Source organism: Opisthocomus hoazin, chromosome 6 (genome assembly GCF_030867145.1).
Source record: "Opisthocomus hoazin isolate bOpiHoa1 chromosome 6, bOpiHoa1.hap1, whole genome shotgun sequence".
Lineage (NCBI taxonomy): Eukaryota > Metazoa > Chordata > Aves > Opisthocomiformes > Opisthocomidae > Opisthocomus > Opisthocomus hoazin.
Window position 1 is genome coordinate 43,186,729 of NC_134419.1, and position 27,105 is coordinate 43,213,833.

General features: G+C 41.6%; 1 protein-coding gene across 19 annotated transcripts in view; it reads right to left on the reverse strand.

Annotated features, from left to right (window-relative positions):
- KCNMA1 (potassium calcium-activated channel subfamily M alpha 1) overlaps positions 1–24,545 on the reverse strand; it is a 510,287-nt gene extending 485,742 nt beyond the window's left edge. For 17 of the 19 annotated variants that reach the window (XM_075422928.1, XM_075422927.1, XM_075422923.1 and 14 more), the window contains exon 1: positions 23,618–24,292. In XM_075422928.1, the coding sequence (XP_075279043.1) occupies positions 23,618–23,929 (312 nt within the window). In that variant the 5' untranslated portion in view covers positions 23,930–24,292. Of the gene's footprint in view, positions 1–23,617; positions 24,293–24,383 lie in introns of those variants that run through there. The other 2 variants (XM_075422929.1, XM_075422930.1) reach the window with 2 other exon arrangements.
- Between the last annotated feature and the right edge of the window lie 2,560 nt (positions 24,546–27,105).

Here is a 27,105-nt window from a genome sequence, read left to right on the forward strand (position 1 = left end):
ATAGCATCTAAACATCTAGGAGACCTGGAAGCTGAGAGAGTCACGTGAGCCTGCAGGCTGCAAGTGTTTCACATTGGAGTTGACATGAACTTAAAACACAGTGGAAGTCATTGCATCAAAAAGGCAATCACAACCAAGCCAGCTTTTCACATTCCCTCTCTTGATGTTCGCTAACTGCACTGCACTCCATCCCTGTTCTTAGTTATGAGGAGTGCAGAATGCATACGTGGTTCGGAGCCAACAAACATCCTTCTAGGTTCCTGAAGGGTTTTCGAGATCATAAAACAGTAAGTAACAGGAATACCACCACAGTCCATTTACTAGACATTATCTGTCAAATAATCTTCCTACATAAAGCTGGCAAAAAGCCCAATTAAGATGCTATAAAAAATACAGAAAGAAATGTTGAACCATGCCAATAACAGACCAGACTCCACAGACCTTGTGTTTTTTAATGTTACTTGAGAAAGGTTACACCTCTAGGTCTCTCAAGAGCCAAAAAGAAGCTATCCTTCATAGCCAGGTTTATCAGAGCGAAATGACAATATTTGACATATTTTGTAGAACTTTGTTAGGAATTTTAAAGACGCCTCCCTCAAAGCAGAATTTTCAGAATCCACAATTGAAATAGTAGTGTCAGAATTGTTTGGATTCCATTTCAAAACCAGAAAGAATTCAAAATATTATCACTAAACCATACAAAACATGCTTATCCGAGATCACCAGACATGATTCTAAATAGATGAAATTTTATGGCTAGGACTTAGATTACCAGACATCCTTGGGCACAACAAAGCAAATAAACCAGGAGTGTCTGCATTACAACTGCACCTACACCCTGAAAGTATTTAACATTGAGACTACCCTTCCCCAGGTATGGGTCCAAGCTGTTCTCATTTCCTCCATGCTGAACCGCATGGGATCGTTACAGCAGACAGCACACTTCACTTAGGCAGTGCTAGTTGTCACACAGGCAGCGTTACAGGACAACTCCCTGAGCTGGACACCGCTACAGCAGAACCTGCTGCCCAACACGCCACATTCCCAGGGGGAGTGAAAACCAACACCCTACCTGTACCTCCGGGCTTTTTATTGTGATGATATTCCTGAAGGAGTGGAAATTTCCTGCAATGATGAATGCTGGTCACTAGGAGGACTGTGGTCAAAACGTGCTTACCATTTTAAACTAGATTCATATTTGAGGTAGTTGTGCTTTGAAGAAATTAATGACCAGCCCAGGCACTCAGACCTCAGATTTCTTGTTTTCTCAATATAACTGTGTGTGGTCTCAGAGCTTCACTCATTTAAATGAACCCCCAATCCTCTCATTAATTCAGAAGGGGGAGGGAAATGGCCAAATGTCTCAAGACAAGCTCTCAGTTTGATCATATTCAGCAATTCAGTACTATCACCTCCTCTAATTAAGACTGCATTTTCCCCCCCACTTACCGAAGCAACTTCAGTCCTCCATTGCACTTTCATCTCAGCCTGACTGAACACAGAAAAACCCATTCAAAGCTTCTCAGTAGAGATAGTTTGAATTACACCAAGTGCCACAACTTAACTCTGCCTCAGACTTGGTGTGATTTTCGCATGACTCCATAACTGAACTATTAGAGATAACTAGTATAAATTTAAAAGCTGATAATATCTCACACAACTAGTGAATTAAGCAATAATATGCCATTTTACTGTCCCACTAAAACCAGCGCTAGAAGCTGTAACTGTTCATCCATGAAGGCACGCCGTGCTGTGAAAGATCTCAGCGGAAGCACTCATTTTTTGTGTTTTCATACATGCAAAGACTTTGTTATGTGGGGCTACAGATGTTAGAAGCATCCATATTTTATCTTCTGGTCTCAACAGAACAGCACATGCCACCACACCAGAAGCATTACTGTGGGAAACTGGGGAGGAATTATGTTAGTCAGCTATTCTGGGTCCACAGGTATGCCAAATAGCCTGGTTTCTAGAGGGTTAGGACCCTTGCAGACCTGCAGTTCAAGCTTTATTTTCCATGCTTCGAGCCTTAAACGGACTTGGGAGCGTTTCCGCCATCTGCAATTCACTCAGAAAAAGTGCTAAAGACTACGAAGGTATAAACCTCATCTGTGTATTTTACATCCTTTTACAGCTGCAGCATCTGCCTCCATATTGTGACCCAAGACTTTCCATCTACCAAGACTCTACAAGGCAGGTTTTATAACTGCCACTCCAGATTTTTCTATGGCACCACATTTTATTATTTTTTTAATACAACACCTATCTTTCATCTCTTAGATCACAGTGTTTTAAAGACTTAAAGTCTGTGCCTAAGTAAGGGTCAAGGCCTGATTTTCATTCACTCCATGCTTATTTGTCTGTGATACTGGTGAATTCTGTGATTCACAGAACTAGACGGAAATTTCACATGGCAAAAGTCTTTAAGTTATGTAGCTCTCCAACTTTGCAGTTGCCAGAAAATGTGATATTTGAATCAAAAGTCATACCAGAATTCCCAATTACCTTACTTCAAAGTAAAAGCAAGTAAGGCACTGACATTTATGATTAATAGAGGAAAAAAGATACTGTGATGCTTGTATTTCAGTGTGGATAACAGCTGTGCCAAGCTTATCTGCTTCCATTAAAACTCCAATCACTAGTAAAGCTGAGAGAGCTGCAAGTAGGAGCATCAATGTACTCTGGCATCATCTAGGTTTCTCTGCTTTCCATGATATACTATATATTCTTACCTTCTTTCCTAAAGCTTGAATAAAACCAAGCAATTTTCTTCAAGCTTCTCTCTTGGAATTTACAGAGGTCATTTGTATTTAAGAAGCCCTTTCATCACAAGCAAACTGAAAAATATCTTCCTCATACTGCTGCCCTTTCAAAGGTTACAAAAGCACCATTTAAAACACTGTGTTTCCAAGAGACATACAATGATTACATCATCTCAGCTTCCATTTTTACAAAGTAAACTTCTGGTTCCTGCGGTGGACTTCAATTATCCTCATTTTACTAAATATTTGTTTCCTTTAGAATTCCAGGCCTGTCTTAACAAGTGGAACCTTCACAGCAGCCCACTAGCCTTCAAATACTACATAAATGGCAATCTATTTAAGGAACTGTTTTTCTAACACCAGAGAGAAGTATTTGGACTTTGGACAGAACGCAAAATTCCCACTAATGTCAGTGAAAGAAGTGTTTGGATGATAAACCGAGACCAATAGTGACATACCACAATCTTTTCCTATTTACACTGGATAAAAAGAGGGCACTGGACACAGACCAAGCAAATGTAAAAAGAGGGGTTTTTTTTCTAGCAACAAGCTTCCTACAGTCTGTCCAAGTCTCCCACCCTCTTCACTGCAATTAATCTTCCTGAAAGATGTGGTAGCTGCTGGGTTTTTTCCCCTCTCTGCTCCTCATCTTTTAGGACAAGCTCCTTCAACAAAAACACTCCACCCAGGAAGCTTCATAGCTGCTATTCTTCACTCCTTTTCTACTGAAGCTTCCATCTCTGCCTTGCATGGGCAGCAAGAACAAAAGCTCCTGAATTTCTCTGCAAATTGCCATTTATCTTTCTATAAATCAGGCCTGTGACTTATATTATTTCTGATATTGTTGGATTTATTGAAGCCTGAAGAATATTGTTTAAGGCTGTTCCCTGTGCCAATTCCATATCGTGTATCCTGCTTTCCCTTTCCAAGGCCAGAGCATTCTCCACCCTCCCACACCACCGCTATGTCCCTCTGGGATGTGGAATACGCATTCTTTGCCTGGGTGGCTTTCTTGCACAAGGCACACGTCCAGAAGAGCAGACCACAGGAAGCGTAAATAAGAAATGTGATCGATCTTGTGCAATACAGACAAAGGAGGCCTTCACAGAAGCTGAAAGGGCAGAGTTTGTGTCACAAAGAGGACGAGAAATAGATACAGGGGTGGAGAAGTGAAGAATGTTGCATAGGCTCTTTCGTGGTCTAACATTTCTCATCTTTTTACGCTCCAAAACTCAACTTTTCAAAATACAGAACTGGCTTATTTTCTAGGTTCATTCACAACTCTCAGTAATTATGTATGTGCATTTATGTCTGAGATTATTTTAATTTTGAGCTTCCTGCCAAATTTCATTTTGGGTAAACACCTTTGAGTACCTAAAGTCAAATTTGCTTCAAGTGTAACATTCCTTAGTCCTCTTTCTTTCCTGGAGTGCTTCCATGTGCTCTTACACAGCTGCTACACTCCACTTAACTGATGATTGATGGTTTTCACACCCATACACATTTTTCCTGAGATCTATTGTTGCCCAGCTCTAACTTCCTATTCCTACATGACACACCAGAATTTTAGCAACTGCTGTTGCATTACACATGGATGTTTTATATCTATATTTTATAGCAATCCTAGAACAAGTAATTAAACATGTACTGTTTGACATTGCTTAGCACAGACTCTCCCAAACTGAAAAAAAAAGGAATAAAAATATAGCTACTCAAAATTTTAGACATCTCTCCTAAACTTATGGGACACATCTTGTTTCAATAAGAATGTTCTTTAAAGGAAAATTAAAAAAAAGCCAGGAAATTATCAGATCAATATGATACCAAAAAAAGAAAAATGATTCCAGCATCATATAATCCTTGATTGCCCTCCAGGATCTGTTTGTAGCTGAAAATAAAATAACGAGTTACAGTATTTCTGGTACTATAGAATGCCAGTCCCTGTAAGGCATATTTAGTACTTTGTTTGAGGTTTGAAGAGGTGCAGGTTTTTTTGGGGGGTGGTTGTTTTTTGTTTCTTCTTTAATTATTCACCTCTGGAAAATTTCACCTAGTCCAAGATTCTCTTTAAAATAAAGAGAATATTTCATCTCTGGAAACCGACTACTCAGAGGATCACAAACTTCCTGGGCATTCAGTATTTTTAAACTCATGTTAACCTCCTTACAACTGTTACCAGGGGACTTCCAATACTTAAAACACCAAACAGCTAACACTTTCAAAATGCTGGAATGTCACCGATGACAACGGATGGCTTTGGACCTGGAGTGCTGGAAAGTTGCCAGTTCTGGTCAAGGATTTACTGAGTTTACCTTGGATTTTTGGACTGAATTCTAAAACCGCGTATTTGGATTTCACGCTTTGGCACTGGCCCATTCGTATCCCTAACAGCAATAAATAAGGCAGTTAAGAATTTCATACTGATTTAAGAACCTGAACTGACGGTGGCTCAATATGAACCAAGAGTTCTCAGAACATCATGGAACAAGTGTTTCAGTCCTAAGCAGATAAAAATTACTTAAGTACAGGTTCAGATTTGACTTGACTACTTGCTAGATGCATAAAAAAAAGAACGAGATAACACTTCTGAAACTACAGAATGTTATTTCTCTTCAGGAATGCGGAAGATACCTCTATTAACCTCTACCACCTCTCGATCCCAGGAAAGACCTTCAGCCAGCCAGCCCACCCAACATGAAGAGCCTCTGCAGGAATCCCCTATGGAAACCTGCCAAGAGCTGAACTTGAGAACTGTTGTGGAAATTATTGTTACAATAATGAGACATAAGTCTGTATTATAATAAGACTTCATACCAAAGTGTCAAGAGGACCCCTACTAAGTAATGACTGAAGAAATGTAAAAACTGGAAACCCTCAACTCTTCAAAGTAATACACAAGCTGCCAAAGACTACGCACCCAGGACTAGATGGATCTCCATAACCATGCACTACAATCCTGCAGGCAGATATCACTCTATTCCAATTTCTATATAATACATGCATTACCTGGAACTTATTAGGTACCCTCCAACATCATTAGAAGAGTACCAGAGGGACTTGTACATAAACTTATGCTGGCACTCAGTAGCATATTATATTGTATAACTTTGAGAATGCACCAGCTCCATGTGATATTCATTCAAAATAATCCAAAACCAACATCTTGGGAGAAGGTACTCGCACAAAGCCACAGAAAGGCTGCTCTTTGCAAAAGGAATGAGGCACAGGGTAAAGACAGGAAAAGGGTGGGTAACGTAACTGCAGAAATAGCAGGGACTTTAAGTCTATTATGATAGAAGTATTTAATCAGAAAATTACTCTGACAAGAAGAAAGAAGTGTTTAGTCACTAAAACAGAAAAATAAAACTGCTAGGAGGTGGTGAACAAAAGCAATACAGTGCAGCTTTTTATATGGCATCTTTTAATGCACTGTGTTACAGTACTGTAATTTGGATTAAGGATAAAAGTAAACAAAAGAGAAATACTATTTTTGCACTAATATAGTCCTCTAAATGGTTTTGGCTGTACCGTTACCAGTTACATTTGTGTAAGCATCACACACAAAGATCACAACTAAAAGAACAGTAAGCTCTGTGGATAGAAATCTCAAAGAGCATCCAAGAACAAAAGTCACTCCAGGTAACACTATCAGAAGTTACGTTTTTCTGTGGCATCTATGTGGATATTTTGCAAGATTTCACTTAGGACTGATAGAAATAGCAGCTTCCAAAAAGCACTTACACAGAACATGCTTATGAAGTATCATTAGCGGGCTGTGATAACATATGATAAAATACACTACTTTTTCTTCCATGTAATCACATGACAGAGTTTTAAGAAATGAAATTGTTCTTTTATTTGAAATCACCAAAACCTATCTGTTAATAACTTCTAGAATCAATTCCTCCCTGTAAGTGCATTGAGAGAGAAAGCATTAGCCTTTCTTATCTCTTTGCTGGTACTATCAGTGTGTAAAATTATTACAAGATTTTGGTTAGCCTCAACTTTTTACCAGGAAAGGATAAAGTAGAAAACTTCTGTTTTAACCATGATCCCGTCACTGAGCTATATTTTAAGTACCTACACAACGAACGTTTACTTCTTAAGTTCTATAGTAACAGAGCTTCTCCCCAACAGGGTAAAAGGATCACATTGCACAGCACCGAGGTAATCAGAAAACCATCCAGATAAATTAAAAAACAGTTAAGGTTTAATTTCTCACTAAAACTGAGCAATCACAGCTCCCTCTGAAGTCAGACTGCAGACAGCTCAGCACTCGTAGAAGCTCAAGACTTCAGAGCTCATTTAAACTGCAGGGCATTGCCTATTTCTGCTACACCAATCAGCGAGTTCCAACCTGGAAACTTCCCTCCTGGACTAAACCTATTTCTGGTCTACCTCCACTAAGACCAAGATGCTCTGTGGAGTACTCATGAGGCTTATAAAGAAGGCCACAGAGGAAGAAAGTGAGCTCTTGGATTTTTTTGCAGAGAAAAAAAACCTGGAGACACTTCATCTTAGAAGACTGCTGCATTATATTGTGAATTAGAGTACCATGCATTTCCAACTCAACTGGCCAACACCATGGAGTAGCAAAGTTTTGAGTAACATTAAGCATTAGCCTGTCACATATATTGCAAATAGCTATTTCAGATCACTTTGCAAAGTAGAAGAGCCTGGGATATTATCAATCTATTTCTCATGTAAGCACACACAAGCAGTGTCAAAGCTTCTCTGAATTCTGGTAATCAGTCTTGCCAAAATTCTGCCACTAACTGGGAACTATGAGTTACACTCAATACAGCAACAGGCCTCCACATTCTGATGTTCACCTCTGCGGGGGGAACAAACCACAAACAAAAAAAAAATCTCCAAACATCGAATGATAGTCTCCATGTAATTTATTGCCATGAGTACCTCATTCTGTGTTGAGAGCATAAACTTCAGATGAGATGAAAGAAAACAGCATTATAAAGCTAAGTCCAAAAAAATCACACTGAAGAATTAAGTGAACTCTATAACACACCAACAGGCACACTGATAAAAAAGAACAGTGTAGGAATGGCCTAGAAAAGCATGAATGCATCAACCACTTAAAAAAATTATGTAATATTCAACATTTTCCCTGTCTTATCACAGACCAGCTACTTCTGTGATGTATATTGCTCTCATCTTGCCATTTCTTTCTTTCATTCCAGTCTTGAAGAGCTGTGTTAAATTTCCCAAGGGCTCATCATTCAGTAAGTATGCCTGCCACAATGTACTTGCGTGTCTCTGCTGCAATAATTATCTCGACAAATAAACCACATAAAATTCATAACAAATCTACAATTACACAAAAACAGAAGAATTATTAAAAGCCAATACATCACGTTAAATAACTGACCACAGCTTCTATAGTCATTTAGCTGCTAAATCCTTCCTTATTGACTTGAGGGGGACTGCAGAATTTAAAGAAAGTGAGAAACATATTTAATTGCCTCTTCTTGTATGCTTTCCACAATCAAGTACAGACATCAAACTGAGCGTAACACTTACTTTGATAACACTGTAAAAACACCTAACTTTAGTGTAATTGTTCATAAAAGATTTGGTCACATCTTTATATATATATAAAAATACGTATTTTACACATACATATTTATATTTATATAGTCATACCCTAAGAATGGAAACATTCAGAGAATGCAGCTGGGCAGAGAGCATACTTGATGTACTGTATAGAATTTTAAGATAAACAAATCTACTTGTAATATGGAAAAAACTCCTGAAAACTATAAAGATTTGTCAAAACAAGATTCCTGAAAGAAGTAAATCAAGCTGTTAGCTGGCTTTCGTTTTGACTTTACAATATGAAACAAAATAGAAGACTAAAAAGTCAAATATTTATTTCCTGTCAAAAAAGAAAAAAGGGAAAGAGTTTAAGTATCATCTTTTGCCCTCCCCCAGTTAAACTGACAGTTTTGCAAGTATTCCAATTTTGGCAGAACTATATTCAGAAAATTTATTTGTTAAAAATGGAGTTCCTTCCTCTCCACTATTAAAAAGACAACCAACATTTACGTAATCTTACACTTCAGAGTTGGAAATTCAAGTGAAACAAATGTGACAAGCTCCTTCCAACCTGCACATGAAATAATCTTGTGGTGGTTTGTTTTGTTTGTTGAGTTTTTAAAAACTACAATAAAGAAGGGAAATTTACACAGCTAGAAATAAAATCACAGAGGATCCTGGAAAAATTGATAGGTGAGGACAGAATTTGACTTAAGGGCAGGTAATAAGATTTTTTTTTTTTTTTTTTTTTTTTTTTTTTTTAAGCTGGATAAAGATCTGGCTGCTAAGCTCCCAAATTCACTAAAAGCTCTATGGCTTATTTTCTCCACTTGTAAAGTCATGTCAAAAGGCCCAGGCACCAGCCCTGCCCTTGTGAAATACAAGTTCCCAAAGATCATGCATGAGACGTCTTCTATCAGACCCATGCTCCGTAACATAGGCAATGACACAGAAATCATGTCTAACTGGTGTCATAATATAAACAGAATGTGTGCTGAGGAGCCCTGCCAAACTACAAACCCTGCACTGCAAATAGACACCGTCCTTTAATCTCTTCATTGTCATTTCTTTTCTAATCTAATTCACTTCTTCCAAGTGTTTATACTGTTTACCTTTTGCATGCCTCCCAAATCAGGTAATACAATTCAATTTTTACAGTCATTTTTACATTCCTATTCCCAGCGATGCAATGACTACATCGAAAGCACTGCAGAAAACTTGAAGACCAAGGTAATTTTGGCAACAAAAATGTCTGCACAGAGATTTTGTATTCTTCTTACACAAACATAAATCTGGGGGCAAAACTGGGTTGGCAGCGTACCTTTCACAATTTTTAGTTTGGATAATAGCTTTCCAAATTGTAAACAGGTTACTATTTTTGTGAAATGGTGACTTTGTTTCATTTTGTTTCAAACAATGTCAACCTATTTGCAAGCCAATCCATCCAGGGAAATGTACCTTGTTTACAGCATGGATTAAATACATTTGTTTCTTATTAATAATGAAAAAAATTAGCTTTTTAGCAACAAAACAGAAACAAGCGTTTCAAACTATCCCATTAATCCTTTCACTTAAAAACAACACCGCACCAAAAGTAAACAGTCTGACACCAAGATTAGTCTTCTGCTTGTGATGTGTCACAAATTACATTACGGGTTATATAACACACTATATGTTTATTCTGGCTCAGATTCTTTCACCTGTTCTCCCCTGGCATTGCTAGCACTGCCAGATGGGTCCATTTTAGATTTAATTAATTTACCCCCTCTTCTAGGATTTCAAAGAAGTATAGTACTAACAAGAAGCCTCGTTCTTTCCTTTCTTGGAAACAGAAAAAGAAGCTAGACAGGGAGAGATTTTCCTTTTAAGAACATACTACAACATTCACAAATAAATATCTGAGGAGAACACGTGTTCAAAGAAGCTAAAAATAGTACAATCAACAAGCATCTGTTTAACTGGGCACCTTCCTAGATTCTAAAAGTAACATTATTCTTCAAATCCAGTGTGGACAGGAGTACTCAAAAACAGTTGTCTTTTTTTTTTTTAATGGCAATAAACCAACCGTATTCAAAGTGTCTGCATACCAATAAAGTGAATACCATACACTGCATACTGAAGTAGACAGACTCCCTTTTTCTTGTCACCAGTCTTAGTACCCTCCACGTTATTTTTATATCTTTACAAATTCCTCAGACTACAGCTAAAATATCATTTGATCCAAAATAAAGATTTTTTTTAATTCCTTTTATTCCCTACTTATGTAAAAGGTAAATCTTCAAGAAGGGAACTTCGTATGGCACAGCAAGTTTTAACCACCCGTAGTTCTTTAAAAATAGTAACTGCTCCAATGGACTCCCAAACCATGTTTCCTTTGTAAATCTAACAAATGGGGTGAGTGGCTGTACATTAATCATCTGCCTATCTTGATCACTAGGTTGCTTTATATGGACAGGGGCAAACCAGTTCTTTCACAACCCTCCTCCTCTCCTTATTATCTGCTTTCAGATCATAAGATGCACGAGGCAGAGGATCACCCCTTTGTCAAAGCTGGTAATGGGATCTGGCATAACTAAGCCTGCAAAACTGCATAGCCGCTGAATACAACAACAATAAAAATAGTTCACGTAGACCTTCTAAGTTGCTAAGTCCAATTTTGAATACACAACACTCCTTCTATAGAGTGGAACATTTCAAACCATATCCTAGAGCCCTAGTAATGAGTTTTCCCACTTGCAGAATACACTATGCAAACCACAAACCTTTCAGCCCTCTGAAAGGAACATGGAATGGTGCAAAAGCATTGATGCACAGCACAGGAACTAATTTTACTTCAAATATATCAATATGAAACACAAACTGGCTTACCATGAGTGCTGCTGCCTCTCCAAAGCCTGTCTCTACAATGGATACACTGCATCACCCTTGATAGTTAAACTTTTATCACAAAGTTTTAGCTCCAAGTGTCACACAACTACACAGGAATCTCAGGTTGTCAACTTCAGCCGTCTGGTGACAGGCTTAAAGAGTGTCAACTCAAGACTGCATAACCTAATCAGAACCCTGAGGCCAGATGACAAATAGAAACAACCTATAATAAAAATCTGAAGAATCTAATGTGTTTTTTTAATATCAGTGTAGCATTCTCTAAGGATCTGCACTGAATCAAACCAGTATTTTAATATAAAACAATAAAAACACCCAATTATTTTAAGACAAGAACAAGCTAATACTTTAGTTTAATGTGATATTCTTTTAAATTATTAGAAATGAGCCCAAATAAACCAAAATAAGCTGATCACGTAAAAGCAGACATCCAGGAATCAACATGAATTTAATCACAGGGGTGAAGAACCCTCTATTTTTCACTGATATTAAGGGCCAAAACACTGCTATGGTCTTAAGACACATGATTTGTTCTGAGATTAAGTGAACTGTTATTCGCATCAGGTCTCATAGAACATTCTCCTTTACCTACAACCATTAGAGCCATGAATTTTAACAGTCATGGGCATTACATTTTTTCTACAGGTGTTACACAATAGCATACATTTACATACCATTTAAAATCCAAAGAGTATTTTAAAAACCAACAGAAACCACAGCCTTACAGTCACTGCTGAAAACAATCCATTCTCAGGACCAAAACTATTTGCCCCCAGGAAAAGACTACTCAATCTGAGAAATAGGTATGAAAAAACCCACATTTAAAACAGTTCCTCTACTCCTTGTTCATAAAGATTTTTTACTGAGCTGAGAGAATATAAATATACATGAGACAGAGTCTTTAGAAGTCTGTTTATATTGCCAGAAGCTTTTCTGGAACTTTTACCTTTAATTGAAGCTATCATTACCTTTCTCTCCATTTCTAATAAATGCTTTGAAAATGAAAGCTCTGGAGCTCAAGTTCTCAGTGACAGGAAGAGGACCCAAAAAACAGTCTGGGCACCAAACTCTATCACCTTTTGTCTCAGACTACATCAAAAAGGCAACAACTCCTTTAAACAACCTGTCCCAAACCCATTATCTTCCCCCTCAGTCAGAACAATAATATCTTTGTCCATAAAGACTTCATACACTTGCCAAAATCTCAGAAGATCAATTAAAAAAAAAAAAGGTAATTTTAGAATACTTATACTGAAATTAACGAATAGTTCTGCCACAGCTCAATACCTGCAGCATTCTAAGGCAGTAAGATGCCACCCAAACTCACAGCCTTACCATCATCTTTACCAGCCCTGTGCGTCACCATCCCATCTGCAGCCAGGGCCAGCATGGCCAGGGCAAACAGAAAGCCCGTGAGCACAAGCTGAGCGCTGAAGTCAGAATTATGGCATAATAAAAGAAAGAGCTCTCTGGAAGAGCAATTGTAGAAAGCTGTACATACATTGTACACTGGCTAAAAGAAGAAAAGAAAAAAAAAAAAACACAAACAACAAAACACCACCAAAAAAGAAAGGAAAATAAAGCCAGAAGCTTACCAAAAAGCTCATCTAGGATTCTTCCTAAAAACACAGCTAACTTAACCCTTACAATGAGCAAGACACAACAAGAGAAGGTAAGAGCTCTACAGTCTCTGTGCTTAATCATTTATACCCTCAGACTAGTCTAGCTCAGCTGTGGGGACTGAAGCCCATTACCAGGCTGAACAGATCAGGAGTGCTCCTGGAGCTCATCTTCCTACAGAGTTTCACCTGAAGGGAATCCACCTAACCACGCTGGAAAAGCTGGAGTGTACTTCAAAACTGCATTCCTCATCCAGCTAAAATGCTGAAGTGAACAAAACCATAAAGCACATAACGAAATTAATACTTAGCATGCTAATAATGAAACAACCTCACTTTAAAAACTTTTCAGTATTCAACTTTTACCTGTGAAATCCCTTCTGCTCAGTAAAACTGCCTAAACCCTCTTATGATGGTTTAGGATCCAGAGCTCCTGCCACCTGCCAGTCACAGTGAGGCTCCTCTCAGGCTTTAAAGTTTGGATTTATTAGCACTGTCAAGCCACCACCTCAGGACGGCAAGCCCAGTCTTACCACACTAAATCAAAAATATGGCTGCCCCAAAACACTTCATTTGCTCTGATGGATTAAATTTTGTTTTTTAAAAAGCAGTAAGTGATGTAACTTAGCTTCAACAGGGATTAGGTCAGATCAGGTATGGTTTACACCACCTTCACTTCATACCAAGTCATACAGTAGATGTAAACACCGCATAATGTGGCTCAGACACCTTCACAGATACCATCCTGCAATCAGATATGGTCTAAAGCAAATCTGTATTCCCCTGCCATCTCAGGAGCACACAGGTGCAGCACAGTTAAGCGCTGAATGACAGCGTGGAGCTCTGTCCCCCACAATCCATCCCCTCACCCTCCAGCACACTCACTCACACCCCTTAAACCAACTGGCGGTGGGATGTGACCCACCTCTTCACCAGACTTAGCAATACCCTGGCTGATCACCAGTGAAGGATTTTAACAATTAGTAACTCCACAGGTTTACTCTCTTACTGCACCTGATGCAATCTGGAGTCTTTGTGGTAGTACCTGTCAGCTGCTGCAGGCAACTGAATATTCTATTTCTCTGCATATCAGAAGCAAACAGACAAGCCTATGCAATTCTGGGTTTACTTTGTTGTTTAAAAAAATAAGTAAACATTTCACCCTAGAGGCTGAACTATTTTCCACCTCTACAAATTATGAACATACATTCTGTCATTTGACCACTCTTTATTAGGAAAGAAAGGTCTCTAAATAAAATTTCTGTAATCAGTTGTAAGGATACATTTTACTTTTGTACACAGCTGGCATCAGACCAAGGCTAAGATCTAGTCACTTTAAGCCATTAGCATTTCTCACTTTAAAGAACACAAATCCAAAGATAAATAATTGCATGGACAGTCAATAAAGGCAAACGTTTGTATACAGCTTTGTCACAACAACTGTAGCTATAGAAATTGTAACGTTCTGATTACCCCCACAATTTCAATATGGGACCATGAAAATTTTTTTTAACTTCTTTTAATTAAAATTATTTCTAAGAGCAATCAGACTAAAATGAATATTTTTGATTAGGGAATGTGTATCAACCTCTTAGGTAAAAGAAAATTAAAATTAGAGTATTAGATGCTAATGCAAGAGACACTGCTGCTTTGAAGAGCTTTCAAACAGTGTGAAACTTTACGAACTCTGAAGTACCTCTCTTGTGTTTATATATACAGAGAAGAGAAGCCAGGGGATGAAGTAAACCCTAATCAAGTCCACAAAATGATTCGTAAGGTCAACATTAAAAAAAAATAACAGGTACCAGGATTTTAGCTGTTACATTCATTGACAAACATCTAAATAAGGAAATAAGTTTTCAAGAACAATAATACTTCTTTCTCAAATCATCTGAAATTATCACTGACTCTGAAATCAGACTCCTTATGCAGATCTTAAATATGAATTTGGGTGTCTAAACAGCTGTTTTGTGCACTTGCAGGTTTAAGTTCCACATATTAACCTAAACAACTGCTATGTGAGTTTTTTTTAAAAAATATGCATAACTTAATAACAAATTAAATGCTATCAACTGGAAGTCAGAAAAATCAAATGTTTTTCTCTTCCGCCGCTGGAATCACATCTTATCATTCAGCTGGCAACTTAAAGATATCAAGGTTTTCCTCTAGCACACATCATTTAAGTTAACATTAAAATTTTATCACTTAAATAATACAGCCAGAGCCAAAACTCCACACTTTGGACAGCATTCTCCACTTTCTGTAAATTAAAACTTTATTATATCCTAGGGACACATTCCAACAAAGCAACTAACATTATTTTTGCAAATATCAAAACTAAAAGTTTTTAGTGTTGTTTGCTTTTAGCAACAACAGATCTACAATACAAATTCTGCCCTTTTGAATCATGAAAAGACAACACCGTAACTTACACATACAAGCCAGAGTCACAGGAGGAAAAAGAGCATTTAGAGAGGTAAAATTTTTTATGGACTTGAACAAAAAAAACAGACCCTCTCTCCGTCGAAGACATCATTCCTTAAGCATATAATCCACGTCTCTCCGGAAAAAGTCCAACATTAACAAATGGTGACTACAACCTTGCCCTGCAGACAGCAGAAAAATAACATTACAGTAGAGGACGTGAGGAAACAAGTATGCATTACTGCCGAGAGCCTTAAGTGATACGAAAATAATGTGAACATAAAGCCAGCAGCCCACTGTTTCTGATGCTGAAGGAATCAGAAGCCTCTGGATATAAATGCATTGGGAATAAATGAAAACTAACACAAAAATCTGGTAAACACTTTCTGCACAACAAAATCAATTTATCAGAAGTGTACTCATGGGGAAAAACGTTTGCACCATCTGCCGTATTTTCTCCTAATTAGGCTGTTCTTGTGATTAAGAGGAAAAAAGAGCGGTTTTCCTTCAGTCCTTAAAACCCAAGTAGAGTTTATCAGCTTCCTCATGAAACAATATTTATAGTACAATAACCTAGAAAATGTAAAAACACCACACAACACCTGCCTGTTGATCTGCAAACTCACTTTCAAGAAAGTGATGTCAAATCACTTGTAGCCAAAGGAGTCACCGTGATATCCGAAAGCATCTGAAGTGCTCAACACCAACTATGACCATTATAGGTCAAAGAAACCAGTAACCTGTTTCTAGAAATTTCTCTCCAGCAAAATACCCACTCATAATCACAACTAAAATGAGTTTAACAGAGTTCATACTAGAAAAAAATTACAAGATGCTTAAACAAAGAATCACTCTAATGTATTTCACTTTATTATTGTAATATTAAGATCACTATTTGCAAATAGTTTTTTTAAAAAGATGTATCTGTAATAATGTTTCCCCTATTCTTGAAACAGAAAATGAATCCAACACCAGTAGTGCTAGAGTTAATCTCATTAACAATGGCAAATTAGAGTGAGTCACCTTTTTAGTTTAACAAATAACAGATAAACCATTATAAAAATGTAAAAGATACCATGAAAAATGAATTACATTCAACAAGAAAGAAAATGCCAAATATTTAGTCAGCACTTGCTTGGACAAAGAGGAACAAAATTGTATTACAAATTTATTTCTCGGTATATAAAAAGCAATAAAAATGCAACACAGTAGACCTGTATCTAACAGCTGCTGTGACAAGCCACTTAAATTCTGGACCAGTTGTCACATTATGCCACCATTGTTTATGATGTTACAGTACTTCTTAACACTCTCCGGCCCAGTGATGAGATTTGTCTTTTTTTCCTCCATTATATGCTAGCAGTTCCGCTATTTAAGCTAGGTAGTGAAGCTAAGGACACGCAAAGGGACTGCCAGGACACAGGGCTGTAGCTGCAAATGCATCTCCGTCCCACAGGTGATCCACGGGGCGAGGGACCTGTGCCAGTTCCACTAAACAGGGACTTACTGCAGCTCTAAAAAAAGAGCCAGTATTTGCCATTGCACATCAGCTTGTGGGAGAGATGCCATGCTAGGATATCATTAGTAGTTCAAGCACCCAAATTTTGACTTCCAAGGAGGGCCTGGCAGAAGGTGTAAGTCTTAACGGGAATGGAAACATACCTTGTGTGATTTTTAAATATTGTGTTTCTAGTGTTGAAATCCCAGACATAATGGCCACAAGCCAAGTAAATACACCTCACTACAATAAAAGAAAAAAGCTTTTAAAAGCTTAAAATGTTAACACAGGAATAATTTGAAAAAAAAATATCTGATTCATCTAGAACACTGTGAATATCTAGGCCTGGGTCCAAAACCATTGAAGTTATTAGGATGGCCTCCTTCTACTTCAACAGGCTTTGGATAATGCTCTACGTTTCTGTAACTATCAAACCAACAAATACACACAATATATCATCTCAAACCAAACTGAACTCAACACTTTTCAGTGGCAGGAAATTCATTTAAACAGAGCCATGAATACTATATATGGGAATAAAGTGTTCCTCTCAAAGATGCAAACCCAATGTATTCTCAGGCTATAAATACCACCAGGATTCAAAACGGGCCTTTCTTGACCGATACATCTTTGACAGCCGTGGAAGATAGGTATCTTGCTTTCCCATTTATTCATCCAGCTATATTGCTCGTAAAAGTGCTAACAAACTTCTACTGCATGTCCACTTTCCCTTGTCACCCAAAATGACCCATGTACCACAAAAAGAGTGCTCGCCCTTAGAAACCATGAGGTCTAATCTGCAATTTGTGTGTTTAGCCCCATGTAAAGTTGGTATAAATGCCAGTGCAGTCTTGTGATCTGAGAGCATTTTGCACTCACTTCGCAGGCTGGGTGGAAGAGTCAGGTGTCGTAGTCCTGCGAGGAGCAGGGAGTTGGACATCATGACCCTTAGGGGTCCCTTCCAACTTGAGATATTCTATGATTCTGAGCCTTCATCCATGTAGCAGCATACAAACTCATTACAGCAACACAGCATTTTATGATAGCTTTCTAAAGTGTTGTCCCTTTCTTTTTGTCACTGAAACGACATGTGGGGGAGAAAAATATTTTTTAACCATTAACACCCACACATTTCTGCAATTTTTCCCTTAGAAAACCTCCGCAAGCTGTATTCACTGTGTCCTTCTCAGACTTCTGATAATTCCATAATTTTCATACATGTAAAATACATAATTTTACGCAATGTGACTAGATGTGTTTAACAGAACCAAAAGGATACCCCTCCCCCTAATTTCACCCAGAGTTATTTTACGTTCACGTCTCACCAGGGTCTCTGGAACTGCTGTCCTACAATCTCACACTACACAATGCTTCACTGCCGCTGAACTACAGCCTGATCTTGTCAAGGAATTATTACCTGAAAATCTCACAAACTTTTGTCAACCTAAGTTGGATTCCACAGAATGGCAGAGCCAATCTCGGAAGGAACACTGACTGTTGCTCTGTATTTTACCTGCTGACTAGAGATTACTGCTTCTTTTTAAGATTTGTCCCAGGAAGGACACTCACTGACTAAGACTCACAATCCACTTTCTTGCCATAGTACAGGACAGACAAGAAACATCATTGCTTTTATAATTATAACCATTAGATCCATTAGAGATTATACATAGGACTAGCGCTCTCTAAATTTTCAGTGTTTCTACCTCTGGGTAAGCTGCCCTCATTCTGCATTAAGAAACCCCACTGCATCAAAACTGTGTACATAGATCATTGTTACTTAAAAGCTTTTCATTCCCTATTACAGGCATTTCTTCTGTTGAGCTAAACTGGAAAAAATTGTGAAATCTAATGGTTTCCAACCAGCATTCGCAGATTTGCAAACATGTGAGAGTTGCAAATTCCTTCTGCGCACAGATTTTCTCCTTAAATGTATGTGTTGCAAAGCCTCGAAAATAAGAGACTGCATCAAAATAACATTTCCGTCGAGTTTGTTAGGTTCACAGCTTAAATCCTTGTCCATACATTTTCTTCTCTGCACGCATAACCAATTTTAGCATGAATTTATAAAATCTGAAATCCATTATGAGCTCCAGAACTCCAAAAGTGCCGTCTTTTTTCACAGCGCGGAAAACAGCAGCACACCCCTCCTCGTATCGGTGCCTTTTTCACTTGTAGAAACACCATCTGCAAAGAGTTCAAGTACCTTTTCCTTCAGTCCTTGACCTCTCCACCACATCCAGCTCTCAACTGGCAACATGTCCGGTGGGGTGCTAATGGAGTCATTACGCACAGACCGCCTGATAGCCATGAGACAGGAACGACGCGGTGCCGCGAGCCAGGCTGCGCGTGTGACCGACAAGCGAAATGCGTTACAGTCCGCCGCTAATCCCTTGAGCCTTCCAGTTGTTCATACGCTTCTGCTTGGTACGTCTTCGCAGAGTCAAGGTGAGGCTTCCACACACAGATTTCAATGCTGGGATCTCCTGCGTTACCTGTCCACGCGCGCCTTCTAATATATTCACATACTTTTCTCAATACATAGTGCCTTGTTTTCAGTTTGCTCCTTTGATTTTAACTGGAGAGGAGGTTTACGCAGGTATTGCTAGCAAAGTGACAAACCTAGCTATATAAGAGCCAGTTTGGTAGAAATGCTTCTTCCTTTAGGGAAAACTGACATTTGTTCACCTAAAAATTTTCTCAGGCCTTGGAGGTCTGGGTGAAAATTCATAACTTCTCGAAGGAGACTTTGGCAAATATTGTACTTCCAATAAAATGTCACTTTTCCTATTCAAAACAAATGGGAATGTTGATGGGTTTCTACTGACCAAATCTAGCACTGTATATTTTATTAATCTTCCAAAATATGTAGACTAATATGAAGGAAGATTATTATGGCTGGTGATTTCAGGACAGCAACTGCCACCTATAATCTTAATGTAATTTCATTTTATATGTGTATGAGTCCTAGGCTGGGGCAAGGGGGAAAGCTCTTCAAAACACTGAAATCATTCCAACAGGAGCATAGCGATAAAGGCACATTCTACCTGCTAGAGCCTTGAAGGCATAAGGTACATAAGGGGTACCACTCTCTGGGGAACCAAGGGGCAGTGATACAGGGTCTGGCATCACACCCTTCGAAAGGGTACAAATTCCACTTCATTCCGCACTGGCCAGCTTCAGGAGCCAGCTATGCCCCAGACTTGTGCTTTCGCTTCCCACTGCACCTTCTTCTTGTTTAAGAGTTTGTTCAAAGCCAAAGCATAGTATCGGACAATGTCAGCAGAAAATGCCCTTAGGGAGCAGAGAAAATGCAGTAGCAGACCCATATAATCAAAGGAAGTACATAATACGCATTTAGCCACTATGGGTAACTGTACTTCACTGTGAATATTTTTTTATTTTTCTGCTATTTCCAGAAAGAAGAGCAACTAATGGTGTCCAGACCACTGAATTTCAATCTCATATTGTACTTTTCATAGACAAATAAGAATGAGTTGGTCAAGAGACAAAGAAAAAGCAAAGGGAAGACAAGTTCTTTAACAACATCTAAGCATTCCTAAAAATGTAGAAGCAAACACTGAGGAGAAAAACAGCATTTGTTAAGTCTCTGCAATATGACTGTAGCTAATTTTGGAAGAATTACATCTAAAATTATATACCATATCAAATAAAGGAATACAAGGGTTTTGATGGTAATGACATTACCTCTCACATTACATGAAACACTGACAATGCTGCTCAAGATTTCCATTTTTCTTTTCGACAGATTTTTAAAAAAAGTCATCTCACAAAGCAAGCACATAGCATAAAAATACGAAAGCTTCAGCAATCATTTTTAGTACATGATTAATATTAATGTTCTATTCATATACCATGGCATAAATTGGGTATGAAACTTCAAGGGGCAACATTTGTCATTCTGTTAGCAGAAGTTTTCATATTCTTGACTTACGGTATCTTGACTTTCTTATCTCCAAGAAAAAGAATAACTGCAGTGAAACACAAAGTGTTAAACTGTTTATATCAGGTTTTTAAATTCCAACCTTAAATTCAGTAAGTTAAGAAGGAAAAAAAACCCCACAAAACCACATTCTAAATCCTTCTATGCAGCCATTAAAGTGTTACATCCCAATCACTGACAAATCTGAGGAATACAATGTGGTGCTTAGAATATAGCAAGAAAAAAAAAAGGAACTTTTTGCAGTTCCTCGCAATAACATATAAAGACACGGGTGTTAGCACAGTAACTCTGTGAATTTTGCACATATATATGTGAACTGTTCGGTAAGAAGCCACAGAAAGTAGACGTATGAAAGATTTTTCTTAGCTCACTCGCTGGGACCACTCTGTACGTTGGTGGTAAGACAATGTAGGATGACCCAACTCTGCTACAACCTGCGGAGCAGTGGAAGAGGCAGCATGGGGAATCAAAGGTCCCAACGTGCCAAAAACTTCTTCAGTCCCGCAGCAGGAGGAGTTACTTCTCGTAAAATTGCTTTTGCTAGCAGGTCCAACACAGTCGACACAGCGTATCTACGCATTCACCTTTTTCACCAGCAGCCTCGGCAGCCTTTCCCAAGTTACCATGCAGCACAAAGCATGTGTTTGTAACAGCAGAGTTTAAGACTTCTCCAGCTGTTACTTCAGTTAGCCTTTATACCATAAATACTAGAAAAGTGTTTTGCAATAACTAGTTACTCCTTACACACACAGAATCCCCTCCAGTTCCCCGTTTTAGCACGTAAAGAAGGCAGGATCAGGCCTTGAAAGTTCTTCACCAGAGGCTCGACAACCCTTACAAGTGGAACAAACACAATCTAAAAAGAGACGTAGATCTCCCCCTACCTGCAGAGTCCTTCATCCTCCTGCCCCAGGGAATGATATTCATGGACACAGCTACTACCTCAGGTCTCAAACACGAAATGAACTCGGATCTTACAACCTGACATAGCTGCAGCATGTCAAATGATTCAGACTGGAAGTGCTGGGACCCCTCGACGACACCTGCTATTGAGCAAGCTGATACATTTAGCCTAAGAGGTTTTAAAGACAATTTGGATACACCTTTCTGCGCTGGTTAAGAAATGAATGATCTGCTTTAACTATGTCCCAACAATGGACTATCAGACCAACAATACCCACCAAGATACTATCAGTAAGAAGTCTGTGTACAAGTTTCTACCTTGTCATCCTCTCAAGGAAAGAAGCACGAGGTGACAACATGCAGGATTTTCTTTTTCATCAAGATCCCTGACAGCTCTTGCAGATTTGCCTCATCATGTGGGGAGGAAAATGCTAAACACACCCAGAAGAAACAGAAAGTAAGTCTTAACTACAAACCCACTCTTGAAAATCGCCTTGTACAGTTGTAGGAAATGGTATTTTATACGACACGCTTATCATCACAAATTCGTTTGAGCTTTGTCATCATACCTGGCTAACACCTCTCTCAGAAAGTTCAGGTTTGGTTTTGAATGGAATAAAAAATGCCTATAGAGAAGCAATACTGCCTAGCAGGTTTCATGAAGCCTAAGGCTTAGTTAAAAGCTTTTATTTATTCCTTATCTCTAGCAATCACTTCTTCCACAGACAGGCCGAGTTCACTGTAACTGATCTACTTCAACTGGAACGTGGAGGTTCGTTTAGGCAATCAGAACTGGACGCCTACATCGCTAAACCCAAATACACAGACAGACAAGTACCATAATTTATCACACTCAAACTTTGTTTCTGGTTTTCCCCAAGCATTAGATCCTTCTTACAGCTGGGTTATGGGCTGCATCGCATGTGTTTAGGGAGGAGGGGACAGGAGAAGGGGGAAGACAGCTCACTGTACGTCAATGCAAGCCAGCAACCTAGCAACCATATATTAAAAGGTGTGTGTGTTTTTGTGGGTGTCTGTGTGCCAGGAATAACTGAAGCAGATATTATTCCGTTTGTAATCCAAAAAATGTGAAAAGGGAAGGGGAGAAACTCCAGCTGCTGGTCTATTTTGGGGTCCGTCAAAATCCACTTTCACAAATACAGAGTCTTAACACTTTCTATCCCATTTGTCTTAAACAAAAAACAAAGTCCAGACCTGAGCAAGTTCTTAGCTTTGGTTTGAAAGAGACTCTTCAAACCAGGAGCCGACCTTACTTCACGTACTACGCCTCCTTCCAGCTGGTAATACGCAAAAATCAAAGGGGCACAGAGGTTGCCTCAAAGATTTTGCACTTCGGTTAAAAGAATATTGATCTAGCACGTTCCTTACCAATGCACTAAATACTTCCAGAGATCTACATTTAATTTATCAAACAGAACCGTCAGAGATTCTCGGGGAGTGGAACTAGCTTTAAAAAGATCTACTTGACTGAGAAGTGTAGCTTTTTAATTTTGCCAAAGTTTCTCATTCCGTCAGAGAACTGAGAGTTTCGATTAGCAAATAAACACTCCCACCAAGCCACCATACACGGTCCCGGGGCGCGCATCGACTTCCGACCCACACCGTCCCACCACACCAGCGTGTGCCTGACCATGAGGGCGAGCCAGCACCAGGCGTAGCTTTTGTGCCGCCGGATGAAAGCGTGCGGTGGGAGGGAGCAAGGGGGACAGGCGGGCACATCTCAGGGGGGCACCCAACACCTTGCCCCTCCGGCCACCGCTCCCCACGTTGCGGCTCCTGACAGCCCGCGGTGACCCTACCGCAACAGCAGACCCAACAACAGCCCGATGCATCTCCCCCAGTGCCACCTCGCCCAACAACAGCCCAGGGCATCACCTCCTTCAGTGCCACCTCGCACAGGTGTCCGCTCGTCCTGCTCCTCCTCACCACCACCGCACCAAACCCACCACCGGCACCAGGGAGGGGAAGGGGAGGGGGGGGGAGTTACCTTGTTTTTGACCCCGCAGTGGCAGCAGACAGTCCACAGGTACTTGAGGGTCCTCCACAGCAGGATGATAAACAGTCCCCCAAAGAAAGTGACCATGGATGAGGCGAGGAAAGCCCACCACATGCGCTGTCCGCGGCTATCGCAGGGCACCTCCATGGTCACCGGGATGATGAGCGCATCCATCTTGGGCACATTGACGGGGGAGGAGGACGAGTCTGTGTTGAGATTGTTGGCGTTGATATTGTTACTCATTCTAACGCCGCCGCTGCCGCCCGGGAAGGAGCCGCCGCCGCCGCCGCTGCCATTTGCCATAGCTAACAGCGAGCCGGGCGAGCAGGGGCTGCCCGGAGCTCCTCCCGCCAGCGCCCCCCAAAAACCCCATCACCAGCCATATTGCTGCCGCCGCTCAGCGGGAAAAAGGGAAAAAAAATAATAATAAATAATAATAATAAAAATAAAACCCCTGATCAAAACAAACAAACCGACGAAACAAAACAACAACAACAACAAAAAAGATGAAGACGAGCGACCGCGCAATCCCCGGGTCCCTCTCGGGAGCCGGCAGGGCGGTGAAATCCGAGCGTCCTCCTCGCACGGCGTAAAGCAACGTTAAAAAATAAAATAATAAAAAATTTAAAAACAATAATCAAAAGGTAGTCTCCTCCTCAGATTCCCACCCCTTCCTTCTCCCGCATACACGGCCCCCACCCCGCCCACCCACCACCCCCCTCCCAAAATAAAAAAAAAATAAAAAAAAATCATCCACCACCACCGCCACAAACTGATGCCTCGGAGCGTCTCTCCAAGCTACCCAGCGCTGCAACCCCGCTGCCCTCAGCGGGGGGGATCTCTCAGCCTCCGCCGCGGATCTTCCCGGAGGTGCTCTGTTATTATTGTTATTAGTCTTTAACTTGTTATTAGCGGTACTCCGTGCCCCCCCCCCTCCGCGCACCCTCCTCCTCCTCCTCCTCCTCCTCTTCTTCCAAGTCCAGCCCCTTCCTCTCCTCTTCCCCCCTCGGTGCCAGCAGCAGCCTCCTGTGGCTCCTAATTCATCCTCCGCTGGCCCATCTGTGCGTGCGCTGCCGCCGCCTCCTCGCCCATCCTTCGGCAGCTCCCTCCGGGGCCCAGGGCTGCCGCGCAGGCTGTTGCTCCCACTCGCGCAGCGACGCCGCCGCCCCTCCCTCTCCGCCGCCGCGACGGCCCCGCTCCCGCAACCGGCGGCCCTGCCCCGGGGTGCGGGGACGAGGAGGTGGCGGCGGGGCCCGCGAACGCTGGTGCCGGGAGCGGGGGGAGCCGGTTCAGGCGGGCTCCCGGCCCCCCGTGGGAGCACGGCCGCTCGGTCCCGCTGAGGTAGCGCGCGGCCGCTCGGTCCCGCGCTCGGCGCCGGGGCCGCTGAGGGAGCGCGCGGCCGCTCCGCAGGACGGCGGCGGGGAGCCGGGATGGGGTTTGGGGAAGGCGGGGGGGGGGGGGGAGCCGAGGCGCTTCACAGGTAGCGGCGAGGCGGTGCCGGGCCGCGGCGGGGAGCTGCCGGTCCAACAAGTCCTACCGGGCCGGGCGGGCCCATCGCCGCCGCGCAGAGCTCTCTCCGCAGCCGCGGGGGGGCGGGGGGCGGGCGGCGGGCTTCCCCCCCCCCGCCGCCATTCCCCATTGCGCGGATCTGGTTTGGCGGATGTCGTGATGCAGCCCGGCCCCCGCAGCCCCGCCGGTTCCCCCCCCCCCCCCCCCCCCCCCCCGGTGCCCATCTTCCCCCACGGCGAGAGCGGCCCCCCCGGGCTCGCAGCCGGGGAGCAGCAGCAGGTGCTCGGGGCAGAGGGGTTGGAGGCGCGGAGGGGGAGCGTGAGGTGAAGATCGGGCGGCGCGGGTCTTCCCGCCTTCAGCCTTCGCCCTTCGGCTCGGATTGACGCCCGTGGCGGGGAGGGAATAACTGCGCGTCCCCCAGGAGCATTCCTGAAATTAACCCTTGGAAATAAAAAAAACACAATTTAATTTAACGCGCTGCGGGGGGGGGGGGGGGGAATCCAGCAGAAAATCTGCTGCTTTTTTTTCACCTCTCACCTGCTTCCCCCCCCCCAGATTCCCATAGAGAAGCAGAGGAATTTTAATATATCTATATATTTCTTTATGTATAAAATGCAAATCTCCATTTGGCACGTGGTCTGCTCAGCCGGTTGTCTGCACAAAGTATTATGCAGATCCTCCTGCCGTCTTTCCAAGGGTATAAAACACAAGGGCCTGTGCCTGCGCGACGCTCCCCCGCCTGAGCCGGCCGCTACACGCGTGCAGAGCCACCGTTATGAAACACTAATCTCTCAACCTTTACTCACGGTAGTTCCTGTTGCTGCATCTGCCCTGGGTCTGTTTATTTTGGTTTTCTACTTAAGTGGTGGTAATGAGATTTTATGAGTTCTCAGAGCTTTTTTATGGGGGCTCTCTAACCCTCTCGCCTCCACCTTTTTTTTGTGCGCCGCCGCCGTTGGGTCTGACGTCGTGAGTTTGTTGTGATGCCCCCCTCCAGTCTGTTCCTCCAGTCTGCTCCTTCAAGAGAGGGCTTCCCTCTTCGAGAAGGGGTTAATAGAGGCGTCTGAAAAAAGCACATAGACAATAATAAGGAGGCATATACAAGTAAGAAAATACTACATTCCTGTCTCCCGGAGGAAAACTGATAGTGATGTAGTACACCTGAAGCAGCCTGTTCCCGCGAGGCTGTTGTGAGAGAGAATGAAGTGGAGGATTTCTGGGTGTAGGAAGCAAGTCAGGTCGAACAGAAACTGCCTGTCACAGCTGCCACCCCCTCCCGTGGCCGTCGGTTCCAACCCTCCCCACAGCTGAGAAGCCACGAAGTGTTGTCTTGACGGGGTCACGCACCTTGGCCCAGAACCTGGTCCCAACAGTCACCTGCTCTGGGCTGGTGTTCAAGGAGTGCCCTTTCACAGCTGTACGCATGCCTACAGAGTCTGTTATCCATCGGCAAATGCCAGGAGTGGAACAAGGGCAGGAGCATCATGAGACAGCCACTTGATGTCTGGTCTTCAGAAGCGCCAGGTACTTACAGATGCTTTTACGGTTAATGGAAACCACAAGCTCTTTGCACCTTGCAAGACCTGGGCAATGAGCAGCAGTAGTGCAGCAGATCCCAGTGAAGGTTTTTTGCACAGCGGAGTTTCTTCTGTATTCTGCTTTGTTAGATAATAAGGGCTGGATCTCTGAAGCCACGGATATGGCATGTGTCTTTCTGTTGTCTGAGAGGTCCAGAAGATTTGACGGAGAGTCTTAGTTTTCTCAAGAAGAGCACTTTATACTTTCAGAAGGTATGAGTTTAGAAGTATTTTTTAGAGCCACGGTACTGTTGCAGCCGAGTGCTGCAGCACACATTGCTCTCGTGAGTACTCCAGGTGCAGACAGGACCATTAGGCACTGCTAAACCACCATCCCCATAGTACCGTCCCCACAAATAAAAAGGATGGTCCTAAATTAAAATTCAGACTAAA